The sequence below is a fragment of the Eptesicus fuscus genome, chromosome 1, assembly GCF_027574615.1.
Source record: "Eptesicus fuscus isolate TK198812 chromosome 1, DD_ASM_mEF_20220401, whole genome shotgun sequence".
NCBI lineage: Eukaryota > Metazoa > Chordata > Mammalia > Chiroptera > Vespertilionidae > Eptesicus > Eptesicus fuscus.
Genome location: NC_072473.1, coordinates 83390827 through 83418208, shown reverse-complemented (window position 1 = coordinate 83418208; position 27382 = coordinate 83390827). Strand labels below are relative to the sequence as shown.

At 42.7% G+C, this 27382-nt stretch overlaps 1 protein-coding gene across 1 annotated transcript in view; it reads left to right on the top strand.

The window, feature by feature from the left end:
- The first annotated feature begins 1454 nt into the window (after positions 1–1454).
- The window catches only part of LHFPL1 (LHFPL tetraspan subfamily member 1), a 76384-nt gene continuing 50456 nt past the window's right edge, over positions 1455–27382 (top strand). The window contains exons 1-2 of the mRNA XM_054717079.1: positions 1455–1836; positions 17633–17731. Coding sequence (XP_054573054.1) covers positions 1455–1836; positions 17633–17731 — 481 coding nt within the window. The remainder of the gene's footprint in view (positions 1837–17632; positions 17732–27382) is intronic.

The window sequence follows — 27382 nt, the reverse complement described above, 5'->3', positions numbered from 1 at the left end:
TTCATTAAGGTCCCAGCCAATCTGGAAATTGGATGCTTTTATGAAATGAGTTTCATTAAATAAACATTACTTGGAGTGCCTATTCTGTGTCAGGCACTATATGATGGTGGTTGAAATTATGACTGGGAACAGTCTTGAGATGAGACCATGAGTACAATTGCTGTTGGCTCCTCACTGTCATAGATTGGCCCTGTAGGCCAGTTCCTAGACTTTTCTTGCCTTGGGTCTTCCACCCTTGAACTCCTCTCCCACCACCTGTAACTTTAACCAGTAATGATGAAACATGGAGAAACTTCTGAAACATACTTCGCCATTTACCTGCTGGAGACATTCACAGTGCTGTCATCAAGATCTAGTGTGGTCTCTGGCTGCCCTAATTGAGAAACAGGCCAGTAAGTAATGGCAGATTAATGGAATTGGGAGGGAAGTGGTTGATGTTTGACAGAGGGGTCTGTGAAAGCCATTTGTGAGCTGGACTGAGGAGATTAGATCTAAAAAGACTCTTAGCACTTTGAATCTTAGATAACTTGTTCCAAAGGCACCTTGAAAGGTCCCTGTAATTACAGCTTCCTGCTGCCAGGCAGGGGGCCCCTGATAAAAGATGAGAAGCTTTCTTGATTATATTAAGGAAAGAAAGAGGCAGTTTTTCTTAGTAATCAGTCTAGAGTTAAACAACCCTCACTGGTTAGAAAGTTGCCTCACATTTTGATTTTGGGACAAAGTGACTGAATGGTACTTACTCAGTGATAAGCATAGAGTGTGTGATTAGGCACCCTTTATTTTATTCTACCCATTTCAACCTGGCTGATGCATCCCTGTGAAAAGCCAACATTAATGCACTATTGGACATTCTACCTAGGTCAAGTGGACACATCTTGCAACTCCATGGTGAGCTTTTCTTCCCTCTTCTCCCTGTATTAAGAGCAGGCTCTGTGAGTTGTTTTCTTTCGTCCTTTTCTCACTGAAAACAAGCTTGGTTTCTGACCTTCTTGAGATATCACCGCCTTCCAGGCCTCCAAGCCAGAAAGGCCATTCAACTGGAAGCTGGAGTCTCTCGAGGCAGCCTGGGTTTCATTTAGGCTTCCCTAAGGCCACTTGTTTCATGCTAGATGTCAAGAGTTAAAAGATGTCAGATCAGGCTGCATTTGAATTGGCAGAAAAGTCACTAATTCAGTTCTACGTCTTTTTTCATTGCAGCCTAGAGACCACAGAACTCTAAATCAGGTGGAAGGAAGGAATGATGGAAAAAGTGCTGGAAAGCAGAAGCCCATAAGGACCCAAACGGTCCTTGAGAGAATAATTTTATCCAGAAGCAAGGGCCAAGTGACACATAAATGAGCCACAGGACTGGCCAGCCAGATGAAAAATAGACTGATGGAGCCTACGTGATAACTTTCTGTATTTGGTTCTGTGACCCAACTCATCTCCCCATACCCACAGAGAAACCTGGGACCATGAGAAGCAGCCTGACACTGGTGGGGACCCTCTGGGCCTTCCTGTCTCTTGTTACTGCTATGGCCAGTTCTACCAGTTACTTCCTGCCTTACTGGCTCTTTGGATCCCAGCTGGGGAAGCCAGTGTCATTCAGCACATTCCGGAGGTGCAACTACCCTGTGCGTGGAGAGGGGCACAGTCTGATCATGGTAGAAGAGTGTGGGCGCTATGCCAGCTTCAGTGCCATCCCAAGCCTTGCCTGGCAGATGTGCACAGTGGTGACAGGTGTTGGCTGTGCTCTCCTGCTCCTGGTGGCAATGACTGCAGTCCTGGGCTGCTGCATGGAGGAGCTTATCTCCAGAATGATGGGACGTTGCATGGGAGCAGCGCAGTTCGTGGGAGGTAAGACCGTGTTGCTGGGATTGGGTAGGTTGGGGATCATTGCGGGGGAGGGGGAGCAGGGAGGGAAGGGAATGAGAAATGTTACCTCCTCTATTTCCATATCTAAGGCTACCAAAAAGGAATCATTTGAAATACTCTAGGACTCTCTAAAGTGTAATCTACATCAGGGTTTTATTCACAGCGAAATTGTTTAGTAGGCAGTTGATATGTGTTTTTTAGCCTCCATTTTTATCACCTTCTTGTGCCTGCAGGGTGTCCACTTAAGAATATTATCCAGGTCTACTTTCTAGGGGAAGCAACATATATTCTAGTATTACTGCTTCAAAATACACTTGATTTTTAAAAGCCCTGATCTCAGAGGACAGTGATCTGATAAACACACAAGGGCTAATTACAAACAAGAGTTTAATGTAAAGTCCTCAACAAAGAAATACATCTAATAGTGAAATGTTAGGTACCAAACAGACTGTAGATAAATGGTTAGCCCTGTCTGGTAGCCATTAACAGTCTATCTAGATTTTTTATGGCCCTGTCTTATACTATTTATCTTTTCCCTCATTCAAACTCCCTCTAAATTAGTGCAGGTAAACCACGGATGCTGGAATTGTATGAAAGGGCTAGGAAAGACCAAATACAAAATGGCAACCTGCAGGAAGGCAGTGGGAGAAATTTAATTTGAATTGTATAAGGTAAAAAAGCAAGTTTAGACAGACAGGCAAATATATGTATGAATACATGAGCTATATTTTACACCTGGTTGAGGCACTGGGAACAAGTGCTGCTAGAAGCTATTGTTGAAGTGGGTTGTTGTTCATCAAGTTTTGAAATCACTATTTAACTCATTGTTATCATTCTCATCTCCATTAGCAACACAGTGTGAGTGACTGTAGCCAAGAAATTTGGATCTCACTTCTGGCTCTTCCACTAAATTGACCTGTGACCATGGGCAAATGACAGTGACCTCTCCTGTGTTTACTTCTTTTCTTTTCTTTCCTTGATTTTGTTCACTGGCAAGATAGTCCAGATCCCAATTTTCTTCCTTTTTTACAATGACTTGTTCAGGTGGTCTTGGAATGAGATGGTAGTGATGAGCTAAGACAGTGGTTCTCAACTGGGGCTGATTTTTTTATGTCCTTTCCCTGAGACATCTAATAATATTTTTTAGACATTTTTGGTAATCACAATTTGAGGAGGGTGCTACTCACGTCTAGTAAGTAAAGGCTAAGAATGCTGTTAAATACTCCACAGTGGACAAGAACAAGAAAGCTCCCCATTTCCAGCAACAAAGAAGTAACTGGCTTAAAATGTTAATAATGCCAAGGTTGAGAAACCCTGAGCTAAGGTATCATGGTTTCCTGACCTGCTTTTGAAAAACACCAGATTATTTTTGTTGAATCACAGTTAAGGTGATGTTTTCAGGTTCTCTCTTTACTCAGACTCATGGCAAAAGTTTGAAATTTGAATTAACATTCTACTCTCCCCTATCTCTGAATTTGTTTACTCATAACTATTAATGGTTTTCTGGCCACACTGGAAAGTCATTAGATTGTTTATTTCTTCCCCTTGAAAACCATGGTATAGAACTAATTACTAAGGCTAGTCTAAGCCAATGACTTAATGTCCTTTAGGGGCTCCCTGGATATCACAAATGAACCTTAAACAGGTTCACCTTCACTTACCTGTCAAAAGTAAGGGGTAGTCCTTGAAACTCATATTTATAGCTCCAGGGCCAACCTCAGCGTCAGGCACAGAGAAGGTTTTTAATAACTGTAGAGAGAATGAACACATGCTAATGCAATGTTTAGTGAATGTTGGAATAAAATGGACATATGAGAGCTGGGTTCATTCACATCCTTTCCTTTTTTCCAGACTTCCATCAAGGGTGTTAACTTCATGAGTTCTCTTGTGACTTGAGAGTGACAAGTTAGCCTCACTTGCATTTCTAAGAATTTCTGGCAGAGGGTGAGGAAGTGGTAACTTGTAGGAATCGGAAGTTCAGTAGCAATAGCCTCCATCGGACTCCAAGAATTAACAATGGCTCCTACTCTGAGCTTGCATCCTATCTGGGGCTTGGCTGAGACTTTTACAAAACCCTTACGGTTCTCTATATGACATATTTTAGTTGTTCCCACCTCCTAGGTCTAGAAACTCAAAGGAAATTGTTGAGGGGAGATGTGGATAGGAAATAGAAATTTAGTCACTCATGGACTGAGTGGGGAAGAACTTTGGTTGAGTGCAGGTGTCATATAGGGGGAGTCAAAATAGTGCCATTTTCATCCCATATGATTCTGCCATTCTATATTCTTCATTGACCCTTGCTCATATGAGCATGGTCACAGTATTTACACTGAGATGAGGGTCTTTAAAATTCAAGAATAAAATGCCATTTGACAGTAGTCATGGAAAGAGTCAAGACCCAAGGTGTGTTATAAGGTTTATCCCTGGGCAAGGAAATGATATTGGACAGATAACTAATTTTCCACAGTTTCCATATCTGTAACACTAACCAACTCATAGTCATTACCACCTACCTTTTAGAAGTAATGTGAAGTAATGGTGAAAACTGCTTGGATATATCATATTTTCTAGGAGTCCTTTGGCACATGATTATTACCTAAGGCTCTTTAGAGACCTCAGGTCTGTCCCCTCAAAGATGGGCTCTACCAGGGGCAGACAGCCAAGCCTGACTCAAGAGAAAGAGCTGTGGGGGTTTAGTTTAAACTTGTTGTTCAGCTGAGGGGAATTGATTTTGTTGCTCCAGGCCTGGCTGATTCTCGGCAGCTAGTGCATTAACCGAAATACATTAGGGGGAGGAGCCGATTTGTTTCAGGTCTGGTTTATCTCTGCCAGACCCCAAACCACTGAAGAGACGGAATATCCATTAAGAACTATCTCCTCCCACTGCTTGACTCTTGTTCCCCAGTTTGGCAGCTTCCCACAGAGATGAGCAGTGGGAAGTGGGAGAGACAGGAAGAAATAAAGATCTGCTTGACTGAGTCATGCTCAGCAAGGTGACCTGATGGGGCCCTTGGGTCCCATTCCGCTCCACCTGCAGCTGATACAGCTGGACAAGCCTCAGGTCCAGAGAGCCTTCCACTGGGACCTTCATGCCCTGCTCCAACTGGTGAAGGAAACATCTGGTCAGGAGATTATTTCAGCCCTGGGGATGCTGAGGTTTCCAACCAGCTGGCCCCCAACCTCTGAGAACAGAGTCATTATTCACATTCCCCTGTGTATGTATATACAAGATACTTGTGAATTATCCTCTACCTTCAGTTGAGAGCTAAACAAAGGAGACATAAGTGAGAAGTAAATATAAGGAACTTCTTGGCAGGACAAAGTGTAAGATCTTGGATCGGGTTGCTTGAGGGAGGCCAAGAATCTTTCTAGAGTAGGGAATATATCAGATTCACCTGGAGTGCTTAAATAATGTGGACTCCACACTTTCCCATTCTGATATCCACAGCAAAAGGTGGAAGGTGTGTTTTGAAAAATCTCCCTAGTGACTCTGATGTGTATGCTGTGTTCCCTTTCCCCAACCCAAGTGAGAACCACCACCCTGGAGATTATTTATACAATTTAATATACTCAGACCAGCACCCGTGTTTTATTCTGTGCTACATGCTTATAAACGGATCACTGAGAACTTGATTCAAGGAAAGGGTGCTATTTTTCTAAAAACCATTTCCTGGAAAGTCCTCCAAAGTTTAATCAGGAATCATTTAACTTATCCTTACCAGGCTGAACAAGGATTATAAAAGTGGCTTTATGTTTGGGAAAATGTTTTCAAAGAAATTAACCTGCTAGCAAAGACTCACGTACAAATTGAAGCAGGACAGAGAATATGGTTCGGGGATTCTGATGCTCAGCTCTGGGCTTTATGCACCAGTGCTACTGATTATTTTTTTTTTTCCCTTTGGAGAAAAATAATTCTATCACAGTGTTTTTCAGAGTGGTCCATGAAGTACTTGTATAAGTATTACCTGGGGTGCTTGTTAATGCAGATTCCTTAGGGCCATTCTAAGACCACTGAATCAGAACTGATGCCGGGCACCCTGCGTTTTATACAACCTCTCATGCTGATTTATTTTTGAAACTCTAGTAGGAAATATTCCTGATGTATGTACCACTCAGCGGAAGAAATAGAGTTTTACCAATAGAGTTGAAGTCTCCTTCCTACCCTCATCATAGTCCCTTGTCCCCACAGCAAAGGTAACTACTGCCTTGGATTTATTATTTATGATTCTCCAGCAGATTCCAGTACACATAAAAAGTTGGGAACCTCTGCTCAGTTTTGTTTTAATATTGCTTTTAAAATGGAGTTCCCTTTTCTTCTATGTCTGCTTATACATAAACATCTCTCTATCTCTCAAAGGTAAAGTCAAATGCAACTTCTCCGTGAAGCCTCCACTGATCTACTTTAGAAATCTCTAGCATCACTGAAATGTCTTATAAACTCTGACTGAAAATATTAGATTGAAAGAATGGGAGACTTGAGTGGTGGGGGAGTTCCCTGGAAAGGGAAAGCTGAGATATAGCTGGAGGGTAGATATAAATTTTCCACTGCGTTTGAGTTGAAATTGCTACAAGAGCAATAAATTGAACAAATTAATAACAAACACACTCATACTAGGCTTTTGCTCAGGGTAGTAAATTCAAAGTACTAATAACCATATTTGGACAAGTATTCATGGATTGGGTGGGGTATGTAACAAAATCACTGCCCTCTCAAAAGTTACTCTTGTGAATGGGGAAGGGGACGCCAAGGGGGATGGTTACACCCAGTGAGACGGCTTTCCCTGGCCAGAGACCAAATTTAGGCATTTGTCTAATTGAGAATGTGCAATTGGGAAGGGGTTATATAGCTGCTGCAATATGGGGTAGTAGTGATTCTGGCTGCAGGGAACATTGAGGGCAGCTGGGATGTAGCTGCAGGTAGGGTTCCAAGATCTGTTTGAGATTGTGTGCCTGAGGGTTTGTATTGGTGTTGAGGTTGCCACAAGGCCTGAAGCTGAGTAAAGTATCCAACTCTGGGCTTCTGCTTGGTCAGAGAAGTGAATTCAAACTATAGCAATTATGTTTAGGGAGAGCATTTGGTATAGTTTGTGAAAGGAGATTCTTGTGGAGGAAGAAGTTGAGGAAGGGAAACAAAATGGTCACCTGCACATGTGCAATAGGGAAGTGAAGAAGGTTACATATTCTAAAGGGTTTTCTCTCCCTTCCTATGGAGAAGTACCCGGCTGAGCATAAGCAGTTGAGACAGACTTCTCTAAAGGGCATACATGGTTCAAAGGGCAGTACAACTGGGAATGAGCAATGACACATAGAGAAGTGGGAGCCAGGATTTCATCTTATTTTCTTTGCCACCAGATCCCCATGCTTTTAATATTTGTGTAGTAGTGGTGATTTTCTTTTTTGGTTGCTGTTGTTAATCCTCACCCAAGGATATTTTTCCATTGATTTTTTTTTTTTTTTTTTTAGAGAGAGAGAATGGGAGGGAGGGAGAGAAGGGAGAGAGATAACCTTTGATGTGAGAGTGACACGTTAATTGGTTGCCTCCTACATGCGCCCCAGCTGGGGCAGGGGATTGAACCTGGGACCCTTTGATGAGTGGGCTGATGCTCTAACCACCAAGCAACACCACCATATTACTGGGGTACTTTTGAAATGTATATTCCTGGGCTACAGTTACTAAATCAAATACCTGTGGATGAGGCCCCCAAATTACATTTTATTTATTTATTTTTAAATACAGTTTTTATTGATTTCAGAGAAGAAGAGAGAGGGGAGAGAGATAGAAACATCAATGATGAGAGAGAATCATTGATCAGCTGCCTCCTGCACGCCCCTCACTGAGGATCGAATCTGCAACCTGGGCATGTGCCCTTGACTTGGAATCAAACGGTGACCTCCTTTTACATAGGTCAATGCTCAACTACTGAGCTGCGCCTGCCGGGCCAATCTACATTTCTAATAAGCTCTCACTCTTCCAGAAGGTGGTAGGGCCTTGTACTGGCAAATAATTTCCGTATTGCTATCTGACACACATCTTCACAATTTGCAATTGATGAGAACTGCTGGAGACAAATATAATGGAAAATAAATTCCCCTGTGACTTCATGTTTTAAAATATGTCTCCCAGGACATCTTTCTCCAGCTATGATGAAATGTGATGGAATCAGCTGTCAGTTACAAGTCCAATATCTCCAAGATGTATGTGTACAACCTATTGTGCTCACCTGTCTTAGAGGCCAAATGAAGGATAGGAGATAAGAGGAGTAGAAATGCAGGTTGGGCAGAGCATGGAGCCACATGCACTGGGACATAAGACATGCCTGGCAAAGATTTCTGATATCTGTCCTGGTGCTTATGAATTATTGCAAGATAACAACTCCAACCAGGCAGCTTTTGAATGGAGCCTTATTCAGCTTCTCACTTTCCAATCATTTGTTATGAGAACGAACAGGTGAGGGAAAATATTAGCATGGAGAATATAGGTTGAAAGTGAGAGAGGAGCCATAGAGAAAGGATACTGTTTAATAATAATTAATCTTTAATGAGGACTTTCTATGTGCCAGAAACTTTATGAGTATAACTTCTTGAAACATCCCTATAAAATAGAGTACTAGTATTCCTATTTTAAAGATGAGTTAACTGAAGTACAGAGAGATTTAAGGAACTTGCCTAAAGTTACACAGCTTCTAGGTGGCAGACCTGGAATTTGAACTTAGGTCTGTACCAGTGGTTCCCATTGTGGGGCACATGCCCCATGGGGGGTCAATTTGATTTTTAAGGGGGGGGCAATTAGAGAATGTGTTATTAACAGAAAATTGTTTGCATTTCTTATGGTTCTAGGGACCTCATATACAGTATATAAATATATATTGTGACATATTTATACATTTCAGTTCTCTTTTATATGTTTTGAAACTTTATTTGCTGTTTTTCATATCACTTCATATTATTATTTTTTAAAAATAATTTCTTCCTCAATACTTCAACTGTCCTTTCATTCTTTTATTTTTCTCTTTAAGGGATATCATGTTCTTTGGAAGCTTGTTTAGACCAAGTTAATGGCCTTTTAGGCTTCCTCCACATAAATAGGAGTTCACTTTTTGAATAATAAGAATTATATTCACAGGGGGTAGGGGCATCAGGATTTTAGAGATGCTTAGGTGGAGCTATCTAGAATCATCTTTCACAGAGATCCCTTCAGAAGTCTTCCTCTTTGGGTAGTTCAGGTGAAGGAAGCTGTGTGCAAGGTAGGCAGAGCACACTGTGAAACAGATGCATTTATTGAGCACCTATTATATACCAGGTACCAAAGATACACAGTTGAGGATGAATATGGCTCCTCCCTTCAAGGACCACACACTCCATTGAGGGATACAGACAACAAAGAGTTGTAAAAATGTAGATCACAGTATATTTTAATCATAGGAGTAAGCACAGGTTGCTATGGGAAAAGAGAGAAAGAGAGAGAGAGAGAGAGAGAGAGAGAGAGAGAGAGAGAGAGAGAGAGAGAGAAAGAGAGAGAGAGAGAGAATGTGTAACTTTGCCTGGGGGTTGGGGATGGTGAGGAAAGGCTTCCTTGAGGAGGTATTCCCTGACCTGATCTCCTCTGCATGGTAATGTCTGAAGATCAAGGGCACTGAAGAAGGTGGAATGTCCCCCCCCCCGCCCCCGCCATGTCAAGAAAGGCATTTGGCCAGGATTACTTCCTGCTTGAGAAGTCAGAGTTCATGCCAGTCCCAGGGATCTGAATGTGGAGGTTGGAAAGCTGAACTGCTGTTATTTTATAAAATTGGGTGTTTTTCTTCCTTGTCTGTGTGAGAAAGCTCACTTTTTTTTTTTAATATTTTTATTGAGGTATTATATGTGTACATATCTTACTATTACCCCCCACCCCACACCCACACATGCCCTCCCCCCCAGAGTTTTGCGTCCATTGTTTGTGAGAAAGCTCACTTTTTATTAACTCTTCCCTTAAAGAACATACACTGGAAGGAGGAAAAGGCTTAGTTTTCACACCCAATTTTGTCCTAAACCCATTGTGCAAATCCTAAGCTCATACACTCTGGCTCATACTCCTTCATATTACAGGCAGTCCTCAGGTTACATCAGACTCGATGTACATCATTTTGTGGTTATGTCGCCATCTCCCATTTATTTATATAAAAAATGTTCCGTCATTTCAATGTATGTACATATGTGCTTTATGTTTTTTTTTATTATTTATTTACCACAAGTAAAGGTCAGGAATTGTTATCTTTTATTTTTTTTTTTTTTTTTACTGTTTCACTTCATTACTGCTGTGTATGTGCTCCATGTGAGTGACATAGGTGCTTATGTAGCTGGGTTCTGACTTACAGCGAAAATCGGTGAAAGTCGCCTTATGTCGTGACATAGGAACGGATCTCAGATGTAACCCAAGGACCTACTGTATAGGAATTCAGTTTATCTGTGGTACACACACACACACACACACACACACACACACACACAATTCCATTTCCTTTAAGACTATGAGATAGATAAGAATTCCTTCTAACTTAAGCATTCCACCGAAGGGAATTTCTAACCTTAACATTTTCTAAGTTTTTAAACCATCTCACTATCAGAATGTTCTCTCTTTTTCCTGTTAAAATGCTTCTTGCTATTTCTTCAAGACCTTGTCTTTTTCTCTGAGTACATAAAGCTGATAGCCTTGTTGCAGACAAGCTTAGAGAGTACTTTGTGATTTTCTTTCAAAAGTCTTCATTGGAAGGCAAAAATGGGCTTATTATCTTCTTAGAGTATATATTGACTTTTCCTCACTGAGGACTCCCTGAAGCAGTCTGGCCTTCATTGTCCAGCTGAGCCCCAAAGCTCTGTAATCTACAAATATGCCCTTCATTCATCATTGATCAAACAAACTATGGCCCGCGGGCCACATGTGGGTGTTTTTGCTGTTTTGTTTTTTTACTTCAAAATAAGATATGTGCAGTGTGCATAGGAATTTGTTCATAGTTTTTTTTAAACTATGGTCCGGCCCTTCAACGGTCTGAGGGACAGTGAACTGGCCCCCTGTTTAAAAAGTTTGAAGACCCCTGCTCTAGAGGTTCTATGTTAAATGTTAGTTTCTGCATCCATATTTGTGGCAGGTGACCACTCCATGACCTTTGATGTAGCACTCAAGTATCATGCTCTCTTGGGTGAAAGTAGGATACTCACTTGAGATCTCTCAGTGAAAAGGGAATCCTATCTAATAATAGACAAATATGCAAATTGACCATACCTCCGACACATCCACAAGCCACACCCACAAGCCAAGCCACACCCACCATCCAATCAGAACGAGTATGCAAATTAACCCAAACCAAGATGGCTACAGCCACAGAGAGCAAGGTTTCCTAGGTAACAGAGGAAGCCAAGCTTTCTGCCTGCCCTTGCCAGGCCTAAGCCTCCACTCAAGCTACAAAGTTTCAATTACAGAAGGTAAACAAATTCAAACAAATGGCAGCAGAATAGAGCTTGAGAAAGCAGGCCAGGGTTGCTGGCGGCAACAGGGGAAGCAAAGCTTTCCGCACACCCTGGCTGGTCCCACCTGCTTAAGACAACAAAGTTTCAATTATAACCCCAACAGAAATGGCTGCCAGCCTTGGAGGGAGCCCCAGGCTTGGCTCTGCTCCAGGCTACAAAGTTTCAATTGTAGAAGGAAAATAAATTCCAGATACCAGGGCCTCTGCTGGCGTTGCCAGGGGGCGGGCCCGCTTGCAAACCACCACAGGCCCCTCACTCAGGCCACCCCACACCCCAAGGGAACCCCCACCTGATCCGGGACGCCCTTCAGGGTAAACCAGCTGTCCCCCACCCCTGTACCAGGCCTCTATCCTATCTAATAAAAGAGTAATATGCAGATTGATCATCACTGCAACACACAATATAGCTGCCCCCATGTGGCCAAAGATCTTGCCCCCATGTGGACACAAGATGGCCACCACAAGATGGGCAGCAGGAGAGGGCAGTTGGGAGGCACCCGGCCTGCAAGGGAGGGCAGTTGAGAAGGACCAGGCCTGCGAGGGCAGTTGGAGGTGATCTACCCTGCAGGAGAGGGCAGTTAGGGGTAACCAGGCTGGCAGAGGAGGGAAGTTGGGGGCAAACAGGCTGGCAGCAGAATGGTTAGGGGGTGATCTGGCTGGCAGGCAGAAGCGGTTAGGTGCAATCAGAAAGGCAGGCAGGCAAGCAGTTGGGAGCCAGCAGTCCTCGATTGTGAGAGGGATGTCCGACTGCCTGTTTAACGGGCAGTCAGACATTCCCTCGAGAGGTCCCAGATTGGAGAGAGTACAGGCTGGGCTGAGGGAAAACCCCCCTCCGTGCACAAATTTTGTGCACTGGGCCTCTAGTTTATTATAACGCTAGAGGCATAGTGCATGAAATTCGTGCATGGGTGGGGGGTGTCCCTTAGCCGAGCCTGCACCCTCTCCAATATGGAACCCCTTGAGGGATGTCCGACCGCCTGCTTAGGCCCAATCCCAGTGGGCGGTCGGACATACCTTTCACAATCCAGGACTGCTAGCTCCCAACTGCCCTACCCTGCAAGCCTGGTACCCCCCAACTGCCCTCCCCTGCTGGCCTGGTACCCCCAAACTGCTCTCCCCTGCAGGCCTGGGTCCCCCCCAACTGCTCTCCCCTGTAGTCCTGGTCCCCCCCAACTGCCCTCCCCTGCATGTCTGGTCCCCCCCAACTGCTCTCCCCTGCAGGCTTGCTTTCCCCCCCCCCAACTGTCCTCCCTTGCAGTCCTGGTCTCCCCAAAGTGCCCTCCCTTGCAGTCCTGGTCCCCCCAACTGCTCTTCCCTGCAGGCCTGGGTCCCCCCCAACTGCCCTCCCCTGCAGGCCTGGGTCCTCCTCCAACTGCCCTCCCTTGCTGGCCTGGTCTCCCCCAACTGCCCTTCTCTGCTGGCCTGGTCAACCCCAACTGCCCTCCTCTGCTGGCCTGGTCACCCCTAACTTCCCACAACTGCCCTCCCCTGCAGGCCATCTTGTGGTGGCCATCTTCTGGTGACCATCTTGTGTCCACATGGGGGCAGCCATCTTTGAGCACAATGGGCAGCCATCTTGTGTCTTGGTATGACAGTCAATTTGCATATTACTCTTTTATTAGTTAGGACTAGAGGCCCAGTGCACAAAATTCATGCATGCAGTGGGAGGGGGGCTCAGCCTGGCCTGCATCCTCTCCAATCTGGGACCCCTCAGGGGATGTCCAACTGCTGGATCGGGCCTAAACCAGCAGTGGGACATCCCTCTCGCAACACAGGATTGTTGGCTCTTAACTGCTCACCTGCCTGCCTGCCTGATCGTCCCTAAACACTCTGCCTCCCTGCCTGATCACCCCTAACTGCCTCTGCCTGCCTGATCACCCCTAACTGCCTCTCTGCCTGCCTGCCTGCCTGATCACCTCTAACTGCCTCTCCCTGCCTGCCTGATCACCCATAACTGCCTCTGCCTGCCTGATGCCCCTAAACTGCCTCTGCCTGTCTGCCTGATGCCCCTAACTTCTCCCCTGCCAGCCTGATCATCCCTAACTGCTCTCCCCTGCCAGCCTGATTGCCCCTAACTGCCTCTGCCTGCCTACCTGATCACCCCTAACTGCCTCTGCCTTGGCCCCCACCACTGTGGCTTTGTCCAGAGGATGTCTGGAAGACACCCGGTCTATCTGGTCTAATTAGCATATTACCATTTTATTAGTATAGATAAGGAAATTTGAACTCAAAAGCCATTGGGAAGCACTGGATTCTCTCTAGCTCTTTCATGGGCAGTATGGAGTTTTTCTTCATGGTATGTCTGCTTCATGCTACTGTATCAATCAGTTTTCTCAGCCTGCCAAGATGTTATATCTACTCACAACTTTAGATTGAACTTGGCTTCAGCTTGACACAGACTTGATTCTACCTCCTGTTATCTTTTTCTCAACTTCTTCTGTATATGCTAACTAACTCAGCATTTCTGCTTTTTTTTTTTGATAATATAGCATTTCTATGTTTCTTGATTAAAACTTTCAGAAACAAGAGTATGGTCCAGATCATATCTACATGCCAGGTTATGATGTCACCAATTACTGGCCAGCCAATAAATTTTATTGTTTTGTATCAGATACCAATACTAGGTCCAATTCACTGTCACCAAAGGCATGGTATGGGGAGGTCAGAGGTTATAAAATGTAAACCTAGGCAGCAGCAAGAGCTGTGGATTTTGCACTTACCCTTATTTAGAAGGCAGTGATCACAAGTACCAGATTAGTGTTTCTGGTTGGAAGAGTAAAGTTATTAATAAGATCTCATAAAGTTTCCCTGTAGTAACTAAATGAACTAAACAAAGTGGAGATGCAGATAAGGGGCACAGTGGAAGGTATGGGAAGCTAAAGAAAGGAGGCATAGCCCTACCAGGTTTGGCTCAGAGGATAGAGCATAGGCCCTTGGACTGAAGGATCCCAGGTTCGATTCCAGTCAAGGGCATGTACCTTGGTTGTGGGCTTGATCCCCAATAGGGGGCATGCAGAACGTAGCTGATCCATGTTTCTCTCATTGATGTTTCTAACTCTCTAGCCCTCTCCCTTCCTCTGTGTAAAAATCAATTATATATATATATATATATAGATATATAGATAGATAGATAGATAGATAGATAGATATAGATAGATAGATAGATAGATACATAGATATATAGATATATAGATACATAGATATATAGATATATAGATATATAGATATATAGATATATAGATATATAGATATATATAGATAGATATAGATAGATATAGATAGATAGATAGATAGATAGATATAATATATTACACTTGAGACCTATATAATTTTATTAACCAACTAGAGGCCCGGTGCATGGATTCGTGCACCAGTGGGATCCCCCTGCCTGGCCTGCGGGGATTGGGCCAAAACCAGCTCTCTAACATCACCTGAGCGGTCCAGGATTGTGAGAGGGTGCAGGCCAGGCTGAGGGACCCCACTGGTGCACGAATCTGTGCACTGGGCTTCTAGTATGCATATAAGATCTTTGGTTAATCCTTCTGCCCTCCCCCTTCACTCCTTCCCTCTGAGATTCATCAATTTCTTCCATGTTTCCATGCCTATGATTTCCACTCCTGCGTTGAACATCTGCCCCCTGGTGGTCAGTGCTCGTCATAGCTACTGGTCAGACAGTCAGTTTGTCAGCTGGTTGTTTAGGCTTTTATATAGATGTAACCCCAAAAAAATATACATAAAAAAGAAACAAAAACAATAAAAGGAGTAAGATATGGAAGTGATCTTTTTGGTGCTCAAGTTTTTATAAACAGTTAAGCTCAATATTTAACACTTACACAGCAATATACTGTTCATGAGGAGGTTTTTTTCAGCTTTAGATTTGACTTTATTTTTTATTTATTTTTTATTTATTTTTAATTTCTTTATTGATTAAGGTATCACATATTTGTCCTCATCCCCCCATTCCCATCCCACACCCCTCACCACAGATGCCCCCACCCCCCTGTTGTCCTTAACCACTGGTTAGGCTCATATGCTTGCACACAAGTCCTTTGGTTGATCTCTCCCCTTTACCCCCACTCTTCCCTACCCTCCCTCTGAGGCCTGACAGTCTGATCCATGCCTCCTTGTTTCTGGGTCTGTTCTTGTTCATCAGTCTATGTTGTTATTTATTTCCCCTAGATGAGTGAGATCATGTGCTATTAGAAATATACTTATAAGAACTGAAAATGAGACAAGCAATAATGGTTATGGTGACAGGCAAATGAATCGGTCTATAGTGAGTTTCTTTCTGGGCCAACAGTTCTTTTGAGACCCAATTTCAATGTCCAACAGTTCCTTATGTGTACATGTCAGCACTGACATTACAGTTCTGGATGGTGGACAAATGGTGGTAATGCAGTTCCGACTCTCTCTGGTTTGGTCCTGGGCAACCTGCAGTGATGCACAGCTGCTGACTGCTAGTATGGGAAGGCCACATCAGTGTCTTCCGTCTCTGGACTGCTTCTCTTCTGTCTTCATGGCTGGAGTAGTCCTGTAGATTCCTCTCTGTTGTTGGAATCCACATGGTCTCGTGGCTGCTTCGTGCTTCCCATGCCCAGCTCAGATCAGGACCCAGGTGACTGACAGAGACTTGGCCGACAGCAGCTGCCCTCTCACTCCAACAAGAATTGTTTGAGTTGTCTTATACCTATGGTGTGGGGAAGTGGGTTTATGATATCTAAATCCAGCCTACCACCAGGAATGCTCAGGACCTACTCAAGAAGGCAAATAATCCCTTCCACCAATATTTACAGGGTAAAATAAGATTGTTGTTAGAGTAATAAATTTGACAGTAAAATAGTAGTCAAGTTTTCAGGCAAATCTAAATTGGCTAGTTGAAACAAGCGAATATTCTAGAAAAAATAATTGTACTGGACAAAAAGGTGTTCCTAAAGTGTTAACTAAAATTTTTATTGGTACTTCATCTCATGATAAAATTGTGCACCATGTAATGAACCTAAAACAGTAATATTACAGTGCAAAAAATTAAAATTTAAAAGCCATCAAGACTACATTATAAAATTTTCTAAAGCCTCCTAACATTTAAATAAAAAAAGGAGGGGATAGTAGAGGAATATCATGTAAGGAAAAATATCCTGTAAGTAAATTACATCTAGAAAATTAATACTTTAGAAAATTAATTGTAAGACTAAAAGCAAGACACCCATGAAAAACACACAAGGTGACAAAACAAGCCAGAGGAAAATCATTTGGGCAAAAAATGAAATAGGATCCCAAGTCAAATTTATAGAAAAAATTCCTTTATTAACTTTTGGTCAAGAATATGTTTGTATATTTTTTTATTTTTTAAGTTTTATTTTATTGTTTAAAATATTACATATAGTATTACATATGTCTCCCTTTTCCCCCATTGACCTCCCCCCAGCCACACCCACCCACTGGCACAGGCCCTCACACCCTAGTGAATGTGTCCATTGGTTATGCTTATATGCATGCATACAAGCCAGTCAGAGAAAGATAAATATCACATGATCTCACTCATTTGTGGAATATAATGAACATTATAAACTGATGAACAAAAATAGATACAGATACAAAGAAGCATCAAAAAGACTGTCAAACTTCAGTGGGAAGGCAGGGGAGGGATCAACCAAAGGACTTGTATGCTTGCAAATAAAATATATTTTTTAAAGAAAGCAGGTAGGTTTAGCATGAATTTGGAATGATTTCTCAGAAGAAGTAAGTGTTTCTGGAAGAGGGAGTGTGGTGCCTGCTCACCAGGAGAAGCCAATGCAACATGATTGCTTTGTGTAGATCTCAGTCTGGCAGCTGATTCCAAGTTACAGAAATCATGACCTACCTTCAACTCCTAGGGACCTAATTGATTGTTAGAAAAGGCTGAATTTTTAGGTAACAGTATTAGTCTCTATATTGTGACTTTTTGTAAATCAGACCAAGATAGAAGAGGATTCTGGTTGGAGAGACCAAATTAGCTTTATAAGTAATTGTCAAAAATATTTCAGCTATAAAAATTACACTGCCCTGTCTCAATTCCCAATACTGACTTTTATAAGTTGTCCCCTCTACAACTCACCACTTTTGGCATGGAAAAGATATCCTTTTGTTGGGTGGTGTTATAGACATTTAGGGTAAAAGGGGAGAGGTAAACTCTGAGTGGAAAAGGCAGAATTTAAGCTGAGATAATCTAGAGGGAATATTGGGGTCACACAAGACCTATTTTATTTTTCTACCTATGTGTATGTTTTTCTTTCTAGGGCTGCTGATAAGCTCAGGTTGTGCATTATACCCCTTAGGATGGAATAGCCCGGAAGTAATGCAAACATGTGGGAATATCTCCAATCAATTTCAGTTAGGTAAGGTGGCCTGGGCAGGATGGCAATGGTGGTTCATCTGTTTTTCAAAGTGCTTTACATCTTGAACGGGCCTCTGGTTGCTAGTGGTGCTTGCTGAGTCTCTCTCATTGTGCTAGCTTGTGAGAAGTGGTGGCTTGGCCAGATTATCTGGCCTTGCTAACTCACAAGGAGTGGAAATTAATTCCACTTCCTTGACTGTGTCTCTCCACACCCTTTATGTACTTTTATCCGGAGTCTTATGACCAGTTTGGGGCAACCCTATCTATAGCAGGATTTCAAATGCTTGGAGACTGATGATCTGTCATCCTCTGAATAAATCCTACTTCCTATTAATACATCCTTCTAGGCACTGTTTTTCAAATACAAATCAACAGTATCTCTTCTTATTTTCCACTGAGGATATAACAAAGGGTAATTTGGTTTTCATCATGTATTAGGAACCCAGGTTACATATTGGGAATTGTTACTGGCATGTTACGGGCATTGTTACATTGGCAGTAACTGTTAAATATTAGAAGGAGTGACAGAAATAGCTCTTGACTATCCCATGATTGCCAACTCTCAATGAGAATGACTTACATTTACTAATGTGAATGGAAATAGATTGGGCTCTAATTGGAGCCCAATCTATTTGGGCTCTCAATTGGAAGACTTAAAAGTATTTTTTCAACTTACCATGATGGACGAGAATAAGAAGGAAAATGTCTAAATTTCCTTGACTATTCTCAAAGGTAGGAGAGAACTTTGGAACAATGAGGCCACCCATCTCATATAGCTTATGCCCTATTACTTCCATTTCTCTCTGTTGACTCACACTGTTTTTTGTCTCATGTGACTAATTTTTGGAGGAAGGAGTTGCTCACTATAAAAACATAACATAAGGGAAGGATATGACAAGTGTGGAGAAAAGGGAAGCAAGCTACTGATCCTGCTAGCTGGGGTAGAGAAAGATAAGTATTTCATACATTTATCCTACTTGGTTGTTAGATCTATAATTCTACTTTAAAAAGCTTTATCCTATATCAGTGATGGTGAACCTATGACACGCGTGTCAGCACTGACACGTGTAGCCATTTCTGATGACATGCGGCTGCTGAGGCAGCCGAGGATGAAACATTTGCTGCTCCTGAGGATGAAACATTTGCGAAATAATGTTTTTTCCTCAAAGTTACACACTACCCGAGTTATGCTCAGTTTTTTGGCGAAGTTTGACATACCAAGCTCAAAAGGTTGCCCATCACTTTCCTATATTATAAAAGCCTAATATGCAAATTGTGCCCTCAACTGGAGTTCCCCTGGGAATTCAACCACTGGACCAGTCACTATTACCTGCACTGACGGCCAGGGGGAAGATGCTCCAACTGATAGGTTAGCTTGCTTCGGGCACTGATGGGCTGGACTGGAAAGTGAGGTGTGAGGTGAGAGCCCTCAGGAAGCTCCCAGGGTTTGGCCTGAGCCCCAGGCAGAGGCAGGCAGGGTCAGTAGCCAGGAGGGACTGGGTGGTGTGGGAGGCTGCTACCTGTGATCCTATAGCCTTGGATTGTGCAGCCCTCTGCAGCCTGTGGTGTTCTCAGTGCTCAATTTGTAATCTTCAGAGCTGCTTCTTTTTATTTGTTAAGTTTCACTGACTACTCCAGGAGAGTGGGTAGCACCATTATGGAGGGACAGGCCAGGTGTGCCTGCCCAAGGCCAAGGGGCGGCCTCAGGCTCCCGGGGACCCAGAGGTGCAGCAGAGAGGGGGATGGGGCTGAGTCAGAGAAACCGAGTCCAAAACTTGAAAGGAAGGGGGAGGCAGTGAGGGGCGGAGGGAGACAGTTGCACAGGGGCTTAGAAAAGCTGCTGGGTGGGGAAAGCCAAGGAGCCCGGTGCCTCTCCCACAGGACAGGCTCCAAGTCCCTCTCTCCTCCTCTCCGTGACCTGTCACCCCAGCTCTCCTCTGAGGCCCTGCCTGGGCTCACCCCTGAAAAACTCCACACCACTGCAGCCCCTCCAGTACTGCCTCGCCCGCACTTCCATGCCCACCCTGCACAACCTCGCCCAGTTCCACACAGCCTTTGGGGAACTCCGCCCAGGAGGAGAAAGGGGGAGGCTGCAGACAGGAGGTCGCAGGAGGAGGGAGCAGAGTAAGGCCCACCAAGTTAGATGGAGGGGAGGGAGGGAAAGACCCCACAGCACTGGGAACAGACGCTTCAGCATGGCCAGGGTAGGTGGGCCATGCTGAAGCGTCGCCCTTGATTGAAGTACTAGTAGAAATTCTGACCCCATTTTACAGACCCCGGCAGAGTGTTTGTGTGTGTTTGTGGGGAGGGGGACAAAAGAGGGTATGAGGGGACTGGATGGATGAAGAGCAGCAATGTTTGATTCATGGCCTATTTATTTTTGCGGGGGCCTGATGTGGCGGGGGCCAGACATGGTGGGGATCTCCCTTTCATGTCCTTTTTAAATTGCTACCAAATATTCAAAGAATTAGTTTGTAAGTTTGTTTGGGATAAATGTACAATATGCTGTTGTAAAATATCAAAAATTATAATGAAATTGTAGAATAATATCATGTAAGGATATTCTCTGCCCTAGGCCATGGCAATTCAATTTCAAACTGGCTATCAATTTCTTTTTGTATAGACAAGATTTTAACCAATTAATGTCCCCTAATAATTTCTGAAAGTCATTCAATCTTTTCTTATCTCCACCTTCGGAGGCCTAATGCATTGGTTATCAATTACAATCCTTATGATATTTGAAGGAAACCTCTCTTTATTTCCTTCCAAAATAATTTTTTAGGCTATAGAGAGTTTCATTTAAAAATCTTTGCCACATGAAACAATTTCTCTTAAGGTTATGGTGACCACTAGTATGGATTAGATTTAATATTTTAATAACAATCCTCAGTTTATCCTGTAATACCAGTGAAAGAGATTTAAAAATTTCAAATTTCTCCTTTTTATTAAGCAAAAAATTTATTTTTAAGAGTATTCCCATTAGCTAATTTGCATATACAGAGGGATCATGGGAAGCCTTCAGTAACTTTCTTAGAAGACTTATTTAAATTGCTTACAAAGACATTGGCTTATTTAAAGGAAGGGGGTTGGCCTTTGTTATTTCAAGATGGTGGCCCCCAAGTCACGTGAGTGGTAAGACATGTGGCCATCATGGCGGCTGCTCAATCTGTTCTTTTAAAAGAAAGTAAAAAAATCACATTTCAGACAATCACTAGCTGTTTTTGGTCTTTATTAGAATTGTTTATAAAATTATTGGCTTTTCATTAAGCTGAAAACCTTAATTATAATTTAATAAGCTAATTTATTTAAGTAATTAAAGTAGGTATCTTCATTTTAAAAATAAAGCAAAATTACCTCTGAATTCACAAGCCGCAAATGTTGCCCCGCCTCTAGCTTAATGCAGGAGGCTACATAAAGTCAGGCAGTAAATGGTGGCTTCTAATCTGTTCTTAAATATTATTTGGATTAAATTACTTATAAAAACATTGGCTTCTCATGTAACTTAATTTATATGAGACCTTGATTATATTTTAAAAAGCTAATTTATAAAGTAACTTTAGCAGGTATCTTTAATTAAAAAAAAAGGCAAAGAAACTTATTCGGTAAACTTACAGGTTTGATACTTGATTGGTCTGATCTAAAAGTATAAACAGTGTCTCACCTCCAGCTGATTAAAAAATGCAGGCTGCTTGAGGCTTTTGTCTTTCTTGAAATTCTACTGCTGTTGAAAATTTTGGCTATATTTAAGAAATATATTGTTTTTGCCCTTCTTACAGGCGAAAAATTTCATAACATTTAATATATATGTATATAAGTAAAATATATTAATTAATTTTTATTTGATAAAGCTTTCCATGTGATTCCAGGTATCAATCGGTTTAATTAAAAATATATAATTGTTTTAAGAGAGAACAGACTTTTGAAACATTTCGGGGCCCATGAAATGTCTAAAAGCTACTCTCAAAACCTTGGAATACACTTGGAAAGATCAAATATATATATATATATATATATATATATATATATATATTTATATATATGATTTAAAGATTATACTTAAATTATCTCAAAGAATATCAATTACATTTAAACTGGATCGTAGAATTAATCCTCTTTTTTAAATCAGACCAAGAAGTAACATATTTTGAATTCCTAATTATTTAAGAGAAAACACATTTTATTTTCTCAAAACCACATTTTTATATTTAGGTATTGTTACCACATTTATATAATTTCTCCCAATTCAATTTGAACCTTAAACTTTCAGAGCTTGCAAGCCAAATATTAGCAGTTCTTAGATTAACAACACTTTTATATTCTTAAGAATAAATTTTAAAATCTAATAATTAACTTTAAACCATATTTTTTTCTGCCTGGGGAAACTGAGAAGCAAACTTGTAGGTTAAAGGAGCCACTTTTGCAGGAAAAACTTTTAGGCCTAGCCACTTGACCTTTTCTGGGAAGGTCAGCTAGCAAAAGGTGTAGCCATTTAAGTGCAAATTTTAAAAGGGTGTAGCTTTAAAACCTTTTTATGGCAAGAAAAGAGATCTTAAACTTTCAGATCTTTAAATTTTAGGTAGCGAAATTAAATACTTAGCATTTCTCAAATCAATAATACTTTTACATTTTTAAGGATACATTTCAAATAAAATATAAGGCATATTTAATTAATAGATTAACTTCTATCCTCTAGACTTCATGCAATGCATACTCAGATAAACATTTCATTATTATAACAATTCAATATATTTAGATAATTTAAATTTATCATTTGATTTAGTAAACTTCCAAGTTCTTTTAAATTTCCAGCCGATAGGCCTGGCCCAGCCTCTAAATTTCAAAACGGTCACAATTTTCCTGCTGGGGAAGTCAAGAAGCAAACTCTCAGCCATACATGTGTAAACTTGACTATTTCCTTCCTGCTATTTACTTGCCTCTGGCAGGAAATTTCAAGAGAGCTACTTTAGATGCCTTGGGAAACTAGCCTGTATTTATTTCCTGGTTCATCTCTGCCATTTTTAAGGCCAAAACAGTCTCAGGTTTTTATTCTGTACACAGAAAAGAGTCAAGTTCAGCTCAAAACTATGTGCACTCATTTTTAGACTGGCCTTTTCCCCTTACATGTGCATTTATGAATTTGTAAAAGCTTTAAGTCATTAGCTGGAAAATAAATAAAGATGGCAAAGATAAGGCCTCTCAAAGTGGCTTTCTTGGGGAGTGGTGTCCATATTGGATCACCACGTGTCTCCTTTCCCTCACCTCCTTGTTACTTTGGGGGAAGTTTCAGTAATGGTCTGGCTTCTACTGTTTTTATTTTATTTACTTTTTCAATTTTTATTTATTTTTATTTTTTAAGGAAAGAAAAAAGATTTTTTAAGATAAAGAATTATTGACAGTTGCTGAGAAATTCCTTTAATCCTTAAACTCTCTTGTGCTGAATCAAGGCCATCACTAATTAAAATAGGAATTTTCTCTGGACATTTTGCTGAGTATTGGTCACACAACTGCTTTCTAACCTTTTCCCAGGTTTCATCAACAATACTTAAGAAATCAGCCCTGGCTGGTGTTGCTCAGTGGATAGAGTGTCAGCCTGTGGACTGAAGGGTCCCAAGTTCGATTCCGGTCAAGGGCATGTACCTTGGTTGTGGGCACATCCCCAGTAGGGGGTCTGCAGGAGGCAGCTAATCGATGTTTCTCTCTCATCGATGTTTCTAACTCTATCCCTCTCCCTTCCTCTCTGTAAAAAATAAATAAAATATAAAAAAAACAAAACACAAAACTTAAGAAATCAAGAATCTGACTACGCTTAACAGCATCTTTGATCTATGAGCATAGTTTAAAGCATTTAGAAGGATTACCAATGTTTTACACCGGCTATTTCAATTCAGTTCAATACAAATACACTCCCCATTACCTTACATTTCTTAAATCTGTGGTGCGTGCAATTCTTGGGAGTGATCCCTTGTCTCTTACCTCTTGTTGCCTCTTTCTTGGCCCACGTTGGTCGCCAGAATGCGGGGACCTGGTGTGGCGGGGGCCAGACATGGCGGGGATCTCCCTTTTCCGCGTCCAGCACAGGAAGAGAGATGAATGAACTGGTTCTAAATGGAGGCGGCCAGGGATTGAGAAAATAAAGAAAACAAGACGCAGAAATAGATTCATGAAGCTGGGAGCCTGGGTGGATCTTTCTGTGCCTGGCTGAGGCCAAGAACTGATCCAGACTGCAAAGCTGAGGCTTTATTTATAATCAGGGACAAACAAGGCAATTTACAATGTTCTTGTAAGTTTCACTTGTTTTGGCATCATTTGCTGCCCCTCCCACAGCCCACTAGCTACCCAGGAAAGATCTAGGGATCAGTTACAAGATCAAGCTTAATTATGCTTAGAGGACTGTGCCCTTCGAAGCTTGGGGCTTGTTTGTGACTTTGCCAGCAGGTCAGTCCGAGACTTAACCCTATAACCGCTTCCTACAATTTTTATTTTTATTAATATATTTTTCTTGATTTCAGAGAGGAAGGCAGAGGGAGAGAGAGATAGAAACATCAATGATGAGAGAGAATTGATCTGCTGCCTCCCCCACACTCCCTACTGGGGATTGAGCCTGTAACCCAGGAATGTGCCCTTGACCGGAATCGAACCCAGGACCCTTCATTCCACAGGTCATGGCTTTATGCACTGAGCTAAACCAGCTAAGGTGACCCATAGCCTATTTAAAACTGCTGCAGTAGGCTAAACAGGGGGTCTTACCACAATGGTGTTACCTGATAATGTGGGTATCTCTCCTTATGTTGGGGTAATCGGAACTGCAGTGAAATAAAGACACACCCATGGAGCCTGCAAAGGGTTTCCACACACACGATGCAGTTTACTTTGTGTGGCAGCTGAAGCGGGTGAGCAGAACCTTGGAAGGACATGAGGTCTCCAAGACCAGGGCCTGGAGGGAAAGTGCATGCTGAGCATTCCATGCCATGAGTTACAATCTATACATATAAAAGCCTAATATGTTAAGTGTCTGACCGAGCAGGCAACCGACTGGTCACTATGACATGCACTAACCACCAGGGGGCAGATGCTCCAACAGGTAGGTTAGCTTGCTGCTGCGGTCCGGCCGATCGGGACTGGGCAAGATGGGGCCAGACATGCCCTGGAGCCCTGCCTCGGTCCCTCCTGTGGACCCTCCCCAATGACCGGCCCCGATCAGCCCCGATTGGGACTTGGCTTGAGATGGCCATGATTGGCCCCGATCGCTGGCCAGGCAGAGGGACCCCACCCATGCACAATTTTCATGCACTGGGCCTCTAGTTAATATATAATTCACATACCATAAAATTTTCCCTTTTAGAATGTATAATTAATGATATTCAGTATTTTCACAAGGTTGTGCAATCATCACCACTATTCAATTTCAGAATATTTTCATGATCCCAAAAGAAATCCCTTACCCATTAGCAGTCACTCTCAATTTCCCCCTGTGCCTAACCCCCAACAACCACTATCTATATAGATTTGCTTATTCTGGACATTTCATATAAATGGAATCATATACTATGTGGCTTTTTGTGTTTGGCTTCTTTTTTTTTTAATATATTTTATTGATTTTTTACAGAGAGGAAGGGAGAGGGATAGAGAGCTAGAAACATCGATGAGAGAGAAACATCGACCAGCTGCCTCCTGCACACCCCCCACTGGGGATGTGCCCGCAACCAATGTACATGCCCTTGACCGGAATCGAACCTCGGACCCCTCAGTCCGCAGACCGACGCTCTATCCACCGAGCCAAACCGGTTTCGGCTGTTTGGCTTCTTTTATTTAGCATAATGTTTTCAAAGTTCATCCACATTGTAGCATGTATCAGTACTTTTGCTTTTCATGGCTAACTAATATTTCACTGTATGGCTATAACACATTTTATTTGTCTACTCATCAGTAGATAGATGGGGTTTTCCACATGTACACTATCTATACTAATAAAAGTAATATGCTAATTAGACTGGGCGACCTTATAGACGACCTTCTGGACAAAGCTGTGGCTGGGAAGGCCGAGGCAGGCCGCCAAGGCTAGGAGAGCCCATTGCAGAGCCCCAGTCGGGTGGGCAGGGCCTCCCTCTGTGCAGCATTGATCACAGAGCCCTGGCAGGGTGGGCAGGGCAGGTAGGGCCTCCCTGTGGGCAGCGATTGATCGCAGGGTGGGCAGGGCCTCTGTGTGGGTGGGGAATAATGGCAGAGCCCAGGCCAGGTGGGAAAAACCTGCCTCTGCTCTGCCATTGATCGCAGAGCCCAGGCCTGGTGGGCAGGGCCTCCCTGTGGGTGGGGATTAATGGTGGAGCCCAGATCGAGTGGGAAACGCCTGCCTCTGCTCTGCCATTGATCCCACAGCCCCAGCAGGGTGGGTAGGGCCTCCCTCTGTGCAGCATTGATCACAGAGCCCTGTCTGGGTGCGCAGGGCAGGGAGGGCCTCCCTGTAGGCAGTGATTAATCACAGAGCGCAGGCCTGGTGGAAAGGGCCTCCCTGTGGGTGGGGATTAATGGCAGAACCCAGGCCAGGTTGGAAATGCCTGCCTCTGCTCTGCCATTGATCCCAGAGACCCAGCAGGGTGGGCAGGGCCTCCCTCTGCACAGCATTGATCACAGAGCCCTGGCAGGGTGGGCAGGCGGGGGGGGGGGGGTCAGTTGGGTTGAGCAGGCCAGAAAGGGGGGAAGATGGGAGCAAGAAGTCCGGTGGGGGGTCAGTTGGGGGCAAGCAGGCTGGCAGGCAGGTGAGCGGTTAAGAGCCAGCAGTCCCAGATTGCAAGAGGGATGTCTGACACAGGGATCTGGCCTAAACTGGCACTCAGACATCCCCCGAGGGGTCCAAGATTGGACTGGGTGCAGGCCGGGCTGAGGGACACAACCCCCATGCACAAATTTTGTGTACCGGGCCACTAGTTATTAATAATACTGCTATGAATATTTGTGTACATGTTTTTGTATGCATATATAGTTTTAAAATTGATTTGAGAGAGAGGGGGAAGGAGAGAGACAGACATCAATTTGTTGTTCCACTTGTTTATGCATTCATTGGTTGATTCTTGTATGTGTTCTGACCAGGGATCAAACCAGCAAACTTGGTGTATCAGGATGATGCACTAACCAACCGAGCTACACGGCCAGGGGCATATATACTTTCAATGTTTTTGAGTATGTATCTAGGTGCAGAATTGCTGGGTCTAATGGTAGCTTTATGTTTAAAACTTTGAGGAACTGCTAGGTTATTTTCCAAAGTGACTGCATCATTTTACATACCCAACAATAATGTACCAGTGTTCCAATTTCTCCAAATCTTCAATACTCATTTTCCATTTTTAAAATTATATCTATCCTAATGAGTGTGAAGTAGTAGCTCATTGTGACTTTAATTTGCATTTTCCTTATTATGGATGATGTTGAACATCTTTGTATTTACTTATTGGCCATTTTCTTACTTTCTTTAGAGAAATGTCTATTCAAATTATTTGGCTATTTTTAACGGGATATTTGCTTTGTTTTGTTGAGTTGTAAGAGTTTTTATGTATTCTGGATACTAGACCCTTTTCAGATATATAATATGCAAGTATTTTCCCCCATTCTGTGGTTTGCATTTTCACTTCTTTGATGATATCCTTTGAAGTACAAA